Here is a 13071-nt window from a genome sequence, read left to right on the forward strand (position 1 = left end):
GGTTGCAGGATGACAAAGACTGGGACCTGAATATTCAAGAGTACATGAGATTTAGGGAGAACAGGAAGATAGAAAAAGGTTGAGGAATATCTCTTTTAACTAAGAATGACTATGGTATGATAGAGAGCGATGACCTTAGTTCTGAAGATCAAGAGCAGGTTGTGCAGGAACGGGAGCAGGTAGGCAGGTTCCCGATCAGTGCCCCCAGCCGGGGGCGTGCCAATTAAGGCCCGTCCAGCATGACGTGCGCCAGGAAGCGTTATGCGCTCTCTATGTGGGTGGGGGGAGGGGGGGCGGGATTCCCTGAGCAGGTCTGTGTGCTTTTTTTGCACATGTGCGCAGAATAGCGCACAGATCTCCCTGAGGCAAAGTGCTGCCTCAAGGAGATCAGTTGAACATTTAAAAATTTATTAAAGGTAAGATAAAGTTTTCCTGACATTTACCCTCATGTGACACTGGGATATGTCCATTACTTTTATTTAAAAATTTTCTGAACATTTTAAATCCTTCATGAAATCTCATCCGGCCTGTGGATGAGGTTTCATGCTTTATCGGAAGGCCGCCTGGGCTCTTGGCCTGTCTGCCAACCTTAAGGTTGGAGGGGCAGGTCCATTAATCATTTTAATTACTTTTTTAATGGCCTTAATAGACCGCCAAACTGAGAATCCAAATAAGTAGAGTGACGTCGGGACGCACGCCCGATGTCACCCTGCGTCATTTTACGGATCGGCAAGCGGGCCCCGCCCCCACTCACTGACTGGAAAATGCTGCCCCAAGTTGCAGAAGCAGTTTGGATGGAGTTGAGAAATAGTAAAGATAAGAAGTCACTTGTGGGAATGGTCTATAGGCCCCTAATAGTAACCACACTGTAGGCGAGGCGTACTAGAAGAAATAATGAGGGCTTGTGAGGAAAGGTACAGCAATAATCGGGGTGATTTTAATCTACGTGTTGATTGCCAATCTGATTGGTCCAAAGGTAGTCTGGAGGAGTTCATAAGAGTTCACAGTTTCTTAGAGTAGCATGTTCTAACACTGACCAGAGAGCAGGTTACACTAGATCTGGTAATGTGCAATGAGACAGGATTGCTTAATGACCTCATAGTGAAGGTGCCCCACGGTAGCATTGTCTATAATATGATTGAATCCCACATTCAGTTTGAGTTGAGAGGAGTAGATCTAAGACTTGTGTTTGAAACTTAAATAAGGGCAATTATGAAGAAATGAAGACAGACTTGTCTAAAGTGAACTGGGAAATTAGGTTAAGGGAAAGGTCAGGAGAGATGCAGTGGCAGACGTTAAAGGAGATATTTCAGAATACTCAGAAAATGTACATTCCAGTGAGAAAGAAAGACTAAGGGAAGGATACACCATACATGGCTAACTAAGGAAGTTAAAAATGAAAGAAAAGGTAATAATTCCACAAGGATTGTGCCAGATCAGATGATTGGACAGGATATAAAGAACAGCAAAGAATGACTGAAGATTAAAAAAGAGGGAGAAATTAGAATATGAGAGAAAACTAGCTATAAATATGAACACAGAAAGTAAGAGTTTCTACAGGTATCTAAAAAGGAAAAGTTTACTTAAAGTGAACGTTGGTCCTCCAGACAGTGAGAATGGGGAATTAATAATGGAAAATAAGAAACTGGCAGATGTACTGAACAGATACCATGTCCCTCCAGGTCCTGATGGGCTTTTTCCTAGAGTCTTAAAAGAAGCGGTAGCTGAGATAGTGGATGCATTAGTTTTAATGTTTCAAAATTCCCTAGATTCTGGAAAGTCCCATCAGATCGAAAAATAGCAAATGTGACTCCACTGTTCAAGAATGGAGGGAGACAGAAAGAAGGAAACTACCGGCAAGTTAGCTTAACACATGTCGCAGGGAAATTGCTGGAATCTATTATTAAGTGGGGCACTTAGAAAATCTCAGTGAAATCAGGCAGAGTCAACATGGTTTAGTGAAAGGGAAATCCCGTTTGATTAGTTTATTGGAGTTCTTTGAGGAAGTAACAAGTAACATGGATAAAGGGGAACCCGTGGATTTGCTGTGCTTAGTTTTCCAGAAGGCATTTGACAAGGTACTACATTAAAAGGTTACTACATAAAATAAGAGTGCATGGTGTAGGGGGTAACATTTGGAATGGGTGGAGGATTGTTTAGCTAACAGGAACGGGGAGTAGGCATAAATGAGTTATTTTGTGTTGGCAAGATGTGGTGAGCGGAGTGCTGGGGCCTCAACATTTTTCAGAATTTATATCAATGACTTGAATGAAGGGACCAAATGTCTGGTTGCTAAATTTGCTGATGACACAAAGGTAGGTCATTGTGAACAGGACCTAAGGGCTAGCATTTTCCAGCCCCGTCATGGCAGGACCTGCCATGGGACAGTTGGCAAAAGTCCATTGACTTTTGGTGGGACCAGAAAATCCCACCAGCAGGCGGGGCCGGAAAATCCCATCTAAGGGGCTGAATTTGCCGTCGGCGAGCAGGGGGCGGTGCCCGCTCGCTGATGCGCAAAATGACACGGGATGACGTCGGTGGGGAGCCCCTGACAATAACCCGCTCCATTTAAATTTTCAGGAAGGCGGGGGTGCAGCAAAATGGCCAATTGAGGCCATTGACAGGATAATTAAAACAATTAAAGGTCTTGCCCATCCAACCTTAAGGCTGACGGGCAGGCCAGGAGCCCCAGCAGTCTTCTGAATAAACATGAAACCTCATCCACTGGCAGGATGAGGTTTCATGTAGGGTTTAAAAAACTTTAATAAAGTTTGAGTGAAATTTATTAACATGTCCCATCTCGTGTGAGATTGTCACATGAGGGGGACATGTTAAGGATTTTTAAACTTTTCTATTTTTAATGTTTGTACAAGTGTAAGCGATCTCCCTGAGGCAACACTTAGCCTCAGGGAGATGTGCGCTCTCTCGTGCGCATGCGCGAAAGAGCACACTCTCGCATTTGGGGAATCCCTCCCCGCACAGGGAGCTCATAGCGTTTCCCGCCAGGGAATGGGCCTTAAATGGCCCGCCCACTTAAAATTGCGGCGGGGCCTGCTTCTCTGGCGGGAATCAGCTCCCCGCCCGCTGGAAATTGGGTCGGGTTTGCCCACCCGGCAGGCAGAAAATTCTGCCCAAGGAGTCTGCTAAGGGATTTAGATAGGTTAAGCAAGTGGGGAAAAATTTGGCAGATGGGATAGAATTTTCCCCCGTTGGGGGAGTTGTGCGGGGGTGGGTGCGGGCGAGCGTGGACTCGATCGGTGTCGTGCCGCCATTTTACATGGGCCGGCCAATTAAGGCCCACCCAGCATGGCGCATGCCCGGAAGCGTTGTGCGGGCTGGGGTGGGGAGGGGTTCCCTGAGTTGGGAGTGCGCTCTTTCATGAGCTGGGAAATGCCAATGAACTTTAATGAAAAAAAATTATTTAATTTATAAACCCTTCACGAACCTCATCCCGCCCGTGGATGATGTTCCATGAAAAATGCGAAGGCCGCCTGGGCTCTTCGCCTGCCCACCGACCTTAAGATTGGACGGGCAGCTTTCTCAATAGCCTTAATTAGTTAATTGATAGCCTTTTCAGGCCTTTGACGGTTCGAAGGGCGCGCAGAAAATCTAAATGATGCGTGGTGACGCTGGGACGCACGCCCGACATCACCCTGCGTCATTTTACGCCTCGGCGAGTGGGCCCTGCTCCCGCTTGCCAGGCTGAAAATTCTCCCCACAGAGTATAAACGTGGGAAAATGTGAACTTGTCCACTTTGGCAGGAAGAATAGAAAAGCAGTGTATTATTTAAATAGAGAGAGCTCTGAGGCACAGAGGCATCTGGGTGTCCTGGTACAGGAATCTCAGAAAGTTGCTATGCACTTACAGCAAGTGATTAGGTAGGCAAACAGAGTGTTATCATTTATTGCATGGGGAATGGAATATAAAAGTAGGAATGTTTTGCTTTAGTGAGATCACATCTGGAGTAGTGTGTACACTTTTGGCCTTCATAGTTGAAGGATATAAATACATTAGAAGCAGTTCAGAGAACGTTCACTCGACTGATACCTGGGATAGGAAGTGGGGCTATCTTATGAGGCTGGGCCTGTATCCACTGGAGTTTAGAAGATTGAGAGGTGGTCTTATTGAAACATACAGGCCAGGATTTCCCAGTCGGTGAGCAGGGGGGTGCCGGGGCCCATTCGCCGACGTGGGATGACGTTGGGCGGAACTCCCGACGTCACCCCCAACATCTTTTCGATTTTCAGGTCAGCGGGGGCTCAGCCGAATCAGCTGGGCGCCCGCCGACCTGTCAATGGCCTATTGAAGCCATTGACAAAGTAATTAACTTAATTAGTGGACCTGCCCGTCCAACCTCAAGGTTGGTGGGCAGGCCAGGAGCCCTGTCGGGCATTGGAAAATGTATGAAACCTCATCCACGGGCAGGATGAGGTTTCATGTAGGTTTTTAAAAATTTAATAAAAGTGTAACTAAAAGTGATTGACATGTCCCAACTCATGTGACATGGAAGACCCCTTATTTTTAAACTATATCACCTAGTTTTAGTCTCCTCCCACAAGGGGAAACATCCCTTCCAGTATCCACTCTGTCAAGTCCCCTCAGGATCTATGGGCAGAATTTTACCCCCATCGGGGGTTGTGGGGGTGTTCAGGAGCGGGCACCTGGAAGCACGCCACATGAGGGGACATGTCAGGGAATTTTTTTCTCTGTTTTTTTTAACATTTTTTAATGTGGAGCCAATCTCCCTGAGGCAGCACTTAGCCTCAGTGTGATAATTGCATTCTTTTGTGCGCTTGCATGAAAGAGCGCACTCTCAGCTCAGGGAATTTCCTCCCCCCCCCACCCGCACAGGGAGTGCATAGCGTTTTCTTATGAATGTCACGCTGGGCGGTCCTTAATTGGCCCGCCCATGTAAAATGGCGGCACGCCCCCAATTGGGGGCGCCAATTGGAGGCACGCCTCCACGCATCCGCTCCTGAACATCCCCCCCAATGGGGGGGTAAAATTCTGCCCATGGATCCTGAGAGGACTTGACAGAGTGGATACTGAAAGGGATGTTTCCCCTTGTGGGAGAAGACTAGAACTAGGGGGCACAGTTTAAAAATAAGGGGTCTCCCATTTAAGATGGAGATGAGAAGATTTTTTTTCTCTGAGGGTCATGGTTCTGCGGAACTCTCTTCCCCAGAGAGCAGTGGAGACAGGGTCATTGAATATTTTTAGGCATAGGTGGATAAATTCTTCTGTGCGCATGCGTGAAATTGTTTGTCCTTACAGCCACACCCCCATTCCACTTCTTTCTCTCTCTCTCTCTGCCCCCCACACACACACCTTAAACCAGCTTATATTTCAACTCTTTCTTGGACTCGAACTCAAGTTCTTTCGAAGGGTCATGAGGACTCGAAACGTCAACTCTTTTCTTCTCCGCCAATGCTGCCAGACCTGCTGAGTTTTTCCAGGTAATTCTGTTTTTGTTTTTGTTTTGGATAAATTCTTGACTAACATGGGAGGCAAGAATTAATCAGGGGAAGGTGGAATGTGGAGTTGAGGCCACAATCAGATCATCCATGATCTTATTGAATGGCTGAGCAGGCTTGAGGAGCTGAATAGCCTATTCCTGCTCCTAATTCTTATGTTTAACCCAACATGCTTGATGGAAATGGGGCAGGAAGGCTGCTTTTAAGAAAAAAAGTTTGTTTAGTTCCTCAGATTCCAGGCATTTCAATGTCAACCAACAGAGTTTTGCAAGCAGATGAGGTGCCTGCCTAAGTTTATGCAAATTGGAATCCTATTGCAAAGTGTTTGCAATTTAAACTCAAAACATTTTCCCCTCAGAATTGAAATGGGGGTCTGATATACTTCCTGGACCTCAGTTGGTATATCACATGTGACCTCCCAACTGAAACAAACTCGTTTTTGGACGATCCTGACTTGGAAATATATCACCATTCCTTCGTTGTCGCTGGGCCAAAATCCTGGAACTCCCTTCCTAACAGCACTGTGGGTGTACTTACACCACATGGACTGCAGCGGTTCAAGAAGGCAGATCATCACCACCTTCTGAAGGGCAACTAGGGATGGGCTATAAATGCTGGCCCAGCCAGTGAAGCCCACATCCCGTGAATAAATAGAAAAAAAAATCAGTTCAAGATACCACTCAAAATTATGGCAGCTGCTGTGCCAGTATAAAGAGGGTAACATGTCACCCATTGCCATTTTCAGGCAGCTTCTGCTCCATTTACACAAGGTGTGGGGCCCTTATTACCACTCATGGAGAGATAGTCAATGGCTGACTGGGAATCAGAGACCACATACTAATAACCAACCCATGCACATTGTAAACTGAAAGAAAGAACTTTAACCAACAGGTTTACCAAAAATCTTTAAAATAGTTGGGATGCATTTCTTCCAGTCCAGCCAACTGTTTCTTTAGATATGACTCCTCCTGTCAGTCAAGACAAATTAGCACAGGATAATCAGTAGCTGTAAACAGATGCATCCAGTCCCAACATTAAGCATTAAATTATTAGCAGATGATACTTCAATTGTGAAGATGAAATTTGGAGCAAAAATATAACATCACTTTGAAAACAATGACTCAAGAAAATATCTGCCAAAATACTAGGCAACTGTTCTATTAAAAACTTCTTTTCAACACGTTTGTTTTTACAGCCCATTTGTACAATTATCATTTTCCCCATTATTTTGGCCACACCTCATATGTAGACGGTAGAATCATTTGTGCTCTTTGCTGTGGAAGTAATATTTCGAAGCCAATCAAAAGCACCAAATGTTAAGAATTACACGTCAAGACAAAGCAAAGATTGCTACCTCTGGAGCTTAATAGTGCTTGGCTGTATGAAACTTTTCAATGGTTTGCAAGAGTTAAATAATATTCAACACTAATTTTTCCTTGTGAAACAATTATTAAGAGAATTACAGGAAATTGCTTCTACAGTTCACTATTTGATGTTTGAAATGCTCTTTTCCATAGAAAATTCATACGGTCATTTTGTGTACCTCTGGCCATCTTGGGTGACACAGGTTAAGATCCTTCATTATTTCCTTGCTTCTCCAATCCTTCCAGCGAGTAAACTTTGTATTTGAAGAATGGATTTCAATAAATTCCTCTACAACCTGATAGCCAGTGAGTCCAATTGCTATGATGGCAATAACTATTTTCCACCAGTCCTGTATTCATACAACATAAGAGAAAGAGAAAGAAAATACCTTCAAAAGGAACAAGAGACTAAGAATTTAGCATTATCCTTCAGCTATGACTTTCCATCCCATTTCAGGATCTACACAGTAAATGCAACACTTGTACTATTCTATTTCACTAATACTTTGTCACATGACAAGGAAGTATGTGCATTCTAACAAAACTTATTTTTGGACTGTGTAAACTAACATTCGTATCTATCCATTCACCATTCTTCACTTTATGCACTGAATAATCCTCCCATAAATTCACCTAGTCTTTTTTGAATGCTGTGAGCAACGTCCTGATCAGTTGTAGAATTACTGAGGCTGGCCATTTGAAGGAACTGTACTAACATACATATATATTTGAAGTGACATTTTCACTCAAGTGCACTCAGCTTATGACTGTATCTTCACTGGGGTCAGTTAAACCCTTTCCCATCATTCAGCTCAGTAATTCTCCCAAAGATGTAATTAACACTGAGGTTAAACACAACATTTCAAAATTAAAGAAAAATAGCGATGTGGGGAAAAAAGAATGTTAAGCAGAATTCATTTTATTTGCTTGGTTTCAAAAAGTGTAATTAATGCTTTAACTTTTTGATTGAAACGTGAAGAAGAGCCAAGATCCTTAATGCAGAGTACCACCAAGGTTCAAAAAAGCAAGAAAGAAAATGAAATAAATGAGGGATAAATAAATTTGAATTCCTTAAAAATCTGATAATTTGTGGCCAGCACCAGAAAAGATTATCGTGAAAACTACTAATTATTCTTAAAAATTCAAATGATTCATGAATGTTCTTCGGGGCAGGTAATCTGCCAACCCTACCTAGTCTGGCCTACATGGAACACAATTTTCACTCTATGTGGCTGACTCTTAATGCCTTTTGAAAGGATCTAGCAATCCACTGAGTTGAAAAGTAATCATAGAAAGTGGTCCACCAATGCCATCTCACAGCAATTTGGGATGCACAATAAATATGATTTTGCAGTTTTACTCACATGCCAAAGACAATTAAAAAAAAATGATGCCAGGATTAAAGTCTGAGGATTGTAGATGGAGCAAAGGATTGAGCAGGGTAAGGAATTTATCTTTTAGAAAGGGATGAGTGAATAAGAGTAAGATACACCACAAAGGCTGCAGTGATTCAAGACAGTGGCTCATCACTACTTTCTCTTGGACATTTCGGGATGGATAATAAATTCTGGCCAGTGATACCCACATCCCAAAAATGAATAAGAAAATCTTAAATTCAAACCAGTGAGGATATGGTAAGAACAAAAAATCTGTAGCATAGCATATTTGGTGATTAGGAAGACAAGGAGTAAAGTACAGGCAGAAAAAAAAGATTGCAATAGAGAGAAACTATTTCTTGTAAAGTCCAGATGGGCAAAAGACATGTTTATAGATGTACCCCAGCTATATGAGAGTAATATTTAAATCCTCAAAAGGTGTGTTTAGTTGCAGAATAGGAAACCATTTTTTTTTTGTAAGTGGAAGTGGAGATGTGTGGGTTACATTTGTGATCAGAGAAGTTGATGAAGCAAAGAATACCAGTGAAAAAGATGAACGAATGTGGTGGGCCAGCCAAAAATCCATTGATTTCAGTGGGACTGGAAAATCTGTGGAGCCACAAGACATGGCAGCTGAATTGTGAAAGACAAAAGAATAGTCTCTGAAGAATAGAAAAAAGACAGATTTCCATTTGTTATTAAAGGATGATCAGAGCAGTGATTCAACTACTGAATTACAGGAAGAATGAAAATTACATGCACTGAAGGCATACGCTCAGAGGATAGTTGATGAATGTGCAGTGAAGTTACTTAGCAAGTAAACAGGGTTAGATCATGAATGGAGAAGCCTATTGACTGGGGTGGAGAGCAAAGCCCTGAGAATTCCGGTTAGTTGAAATAAATGGTATCAGGATAAGCCAACAACTCATCATTCATTTGTGTGTGCTCTGCCCAAAGGCAGGTCCCTGGCTTATTGTCTCCTGATGCTTAATCCTGAATCATTTCCTTGTCAGTTTTCTTTCAGTGGTTTGCCTTCCACTTTCAGGACCAGGGCGTTAGGTTATAAGCTCACCTCAGGCAGAACAAGAATTAAACCCATGCTGTTGGCATTGTCCTGAATCACATGCTGGCTATCTAGTCAACTGAGCTAAGCAGAACCCAAGCCAACAACTACAGCACAGATATTGAAGAAGAAACTAGCTAGCTATGAACATGACATTCATGGAAAGCCATGAATATAACTTTGTAAAGGCTGAGTAAAGTTTATCACACTGGGGTAGGATTTTAACTCACACAAATCTTATTCACTTACACAGAGTTAGTATATTTCTGCTATCTGTATGTCCAGTTGTTGCAGTCTAAGAGTTAATGGGTTGATGTTAACTCCCTCCAACTGTCTATAACTGAGTGAGAGGGCTGCAAAATTTTCAAGTAAGAACGTACACTTACCACCCATTCTTGCCCATCACCATTTACCTGAGGGTGTCCACCAGAGCTCAACTCTAATATGGTAATCAGGGTCCTATGTGCAACTTGGAGAAGCTACTGGGCAGACCATGAACTGCACATGGTCCTCCTCTGGCACCAGGTGTTGAATGGCCTAACCAGTGATCCTCAAAAGGGACTGCTGAAAACCACTGAGGTTTACGTGAGTTGAGGAGGAACATGAATGCCTTTTCTGTCCTCCGAAAAAACATTTTTGGCTAACAACTGGACTTCTATGTCTGCCTCCCCAACTTGCAATGCCCCATCATTGAGTTTACCTCCCTCTCCTCCAAGGATGACACTTCCAGCACAGCTTCATGTTGAGATGTGCACTACCTCACATCCGGTAAGTTATCTGTGAGTTTCAGAACAGCACTTGTAGCTCACCATCAATATTGAAATACAGCCCCACCCTCAAGATGGCTCTGGCTGCTTGGCAGAGACTTTGGGTGAAATGTGCCAGTGTCACACCTATTGTCCACTCAAAATCAAAGTGACCCCATTTTCTTTTATATATAAAAATTTGATACTGACTTGATATATTTTGGACTTGAAGTAGAAATACTGTACTTACACCAGGTAGATCGTACTTTAATTTTTCACTATATGATAGCGATGAAGTAAGTCCAAGAACAGTCCAGGACAAGATGAAGAAGATATTTAGGATCAACATAATTGCAACCCCTCTCCTAGAAAGCCAAACAAATTGTGAGCTTCCTCTTAGAGTCAGGAAACAGGGAGGTATAACCACATAATGAAGCCGACAAAAATATGACACTAACAACAACTTGTATTCATATGTCAACCTCAACATTGTCAACTGTCCCAAAACACTTTCCAGGACATTAGTCAGACAAAAATTAACACCAATCCAAAGAAAGGGACATTAGCTAGGTTTTAAGGGCAGTCTCTTGGAGATAGAGATAGAAGCTTAGGAAGAGAATTCCATTGCATAGGGTCTTGACGGTTGAAGGTATGAAGACCGATGAGGTGAAGGAAGTGGGACTGGGTAATTGACCAGAATTAGAGAAAGAGAGTTCTTGGAGTGTCTTAGGGCTGAACGAAGTTAAAGAGATAGGGAGGAGTGGGACCATGGAGGGATTTGAAAACAAAGATGAGAATTTTAAAACCAAGGCATTTCTGGATCAGGATCCACAGGGATAAACTCAGGTTTTGGAAGGGTAAAGATGGGAGACCGGGAGAGCATTGGAATAGTCAAACCTGGATGTAATAAAAATTTGGATGAGGGTTTCAACAGCAGATGGACTAAGACAAGGATAGAATGGGGCAATATTACAGAGATAGACTTGGGCAATCTACTGCTGGAGAGGATATGGGGTTGGAATCTCAAATCAAGGTGGCAAACAGTCTGATTCGGCCTGAAACAGTGGTCATGGAAGGGAATAGAATCGATAGCTAGGGATTGGAGTTTGTGGTGGGGGCCAAAGACAACAGCTTAATTGGAAGAAATTAAGGACAATTGTTTAATTGGAGAAAATAAACCTTACCTTCCAAAACGTTTCCATTTAAGTTGAATTAATTTCTGTACAACAGGATGCATGATGAGGTCCAGCTGTCGATATTGAACAATCACTTCAAGCTGAATCATATTTGCAGTCAAACAGAAAGAAGTCGTTTAATGATCAATGAATGGCATAATCTCAGACTTACTTAGCTTTGCATTGTCGAGTGTCCAAGATACTCTCAGAGATCTTGTTTATTACTATTAACATAGTAACAGTCCACTTTCTGGGGATTTCCCAAATTTAATGTCATTTAGTTGATTCTACAACATGCAAACACAAGGCAGACAACTAGTCAGAAAAATTTTTTTGTTGCTGCAATTTTAAACAAAATCATAACCAAAAGAATTACAATGAAACACTGACACTATTGTCCCATATTTACAAATTGAGTTTGTTTAAATCCCTGTGAATGACCAGCTAGCATAGTACTTGATGCACTCACCAAAGGTGAGCAATGCAGTGCATTACATGTTGCAAGCGGCACCCAGCACATGAAACATGTATCTTGTGGATGTTGAGATTTTTTTTGAATCAAGAAATCTTGCAGGCCAACCAATGTCCATTGTGAAAGACATGGCCAAGTTTAGAAAAATAATTAAGAGAGAAGGCATGATAAATCAAGAGCAAATAGCCAAGTAATGCCAAATTTGGGTTTCAGATATTGTAGAAGGAAGCATAACCTTAATGAATTATGATGGTCCCAGCAGAGAACAAGCTGTAGAGAAAACAATGAATGGCATTTTGATTCAATAAGAATGCAGAGAGTGGAAGAGCATGCAGGGCAGTGTATATGGTACTAAGGAAGAAAACAGAGGAGATTTTAGAAGGGCAATGGTTATAGTAGCGCCCACACAAAACTAAGAATGACTGTGAGAGAGAGAGAAAGAAGTAAAGAAATGGAAGCTACAGTTTATGGACCAGAAGATAAATTTTTTTCTGTTGTCACATCAGGGAGTATGAGAAAAGTGCATCAAGAGCCTCCAAATATATGGGAGCAGTGTGAGATGGATTTGGATGGATTTATAGAAAGTTAATATTGTTGAGGGTAACAGCAGTTACCAACATGAAAAAAACAACCAAACTCTTTGAAGGCATAAAATGAAACCCTTATGGGCTTATTTTTCCTCATTATTTTACTGATTTACACACTCATGCCAAGGCCTGGATTTTATCCTTCAGGCGGATAGTGGGAAAGTTCCTGGCTCGGCCGTCTGCCTCAGGAGAATACCTGCAAAGGCGGGATCTTCATTGCTAGGGACCGATTGCAGGTTGGAGTCAGGCCTGCTGAACCAGGAAGAAGTGCGGTGGCAGCCACGGGGGCTGCTGGGTGTGATGACAGGCTGTTTAAAAGGCGCACCTCAGTCCCAAGAGCCTTTTTTTTCCACAAGTTCAAAGGCCCTCCAGTCCTCACCCCTGACACCCCTTCCTCTCCAAACACCCCCAATGCCCATCCATGCCACCTCATGCCAAGCTCACCATTCCATACACCCCCCTCAGGCCCCTCAAGCCACCTCTGCCAAGCTCAGTCCTTCCACCCACCTCCCCAGGCCTCTCATGCCCCCATGTCCCTCTAACCACCCCCTTTAGCCTCCTCCATGCTCAATATGCCAAGCTATGGCACTCCCATGTCCATTGACCCACTGTACACTCTTCAGAACCAATGATCCCCTAATAAGCCTCATTATGTATGCTTGGCTGTCATTCCAATGAGCAAGAACACCTGCACCCAAGAGGAAACATTGTTTGATTAAAAGCTCAGGCTGTCCCATCTCTGCAGTCAATTTCACATTATTTGTTTTCACAAGTTAAGTGGTTTTGAGGGTTTGTGGTTTTTGAAACTTCGAA

The 13071-nt window shown here is 42.9% G+C and overlaps 1 protein-coding gene across 1 annotated transcript in view; it reads right to left on the minus strand.

Moving 5' to 3' along the window:
* The window catches only part of LOC121278784, a 53007-nt gene that overhangs the window by 22104 nt on the left and 17832 nt on the right, over positions 1-13071 (minus strand). Inside the window, exons 6-9 of the mRNA XM_041189235.1 lie at positions 11209-11300; positions 10275-10389; positions 7019-7189; positions 6373-6443 (exon numbers count right to left, since the gene is read on the minus strand). Coding sequence (XP_041045169.1) covers positions 6373-6443; positions 7019-7189; positions 10275-10389; positions 11209-11300 — 449 coding nt within the window. The remainder of the gene's footprint in view (positions 1-6372; positions 6444-7018; positions 7190-10274; positions 10390-11208; positions 11301-13071) is intronic.

The sequence above is a fragment of the Carcharodon carcharias genome, chromosome 6 (genome assembly GCF_017639515.1).
Source record: "Carcharodon carcharias isolate sCarCar2 chromosome 6, sCarCar2.pri, whole genome shotgun sequence".
NCBI classification, from domain to species: Eukaryota; Metazoa; Chordata; class Chondrichthyes; order Lamniformes; family Lamnidae; genus Carcharodon; species Carcharodon carcharias.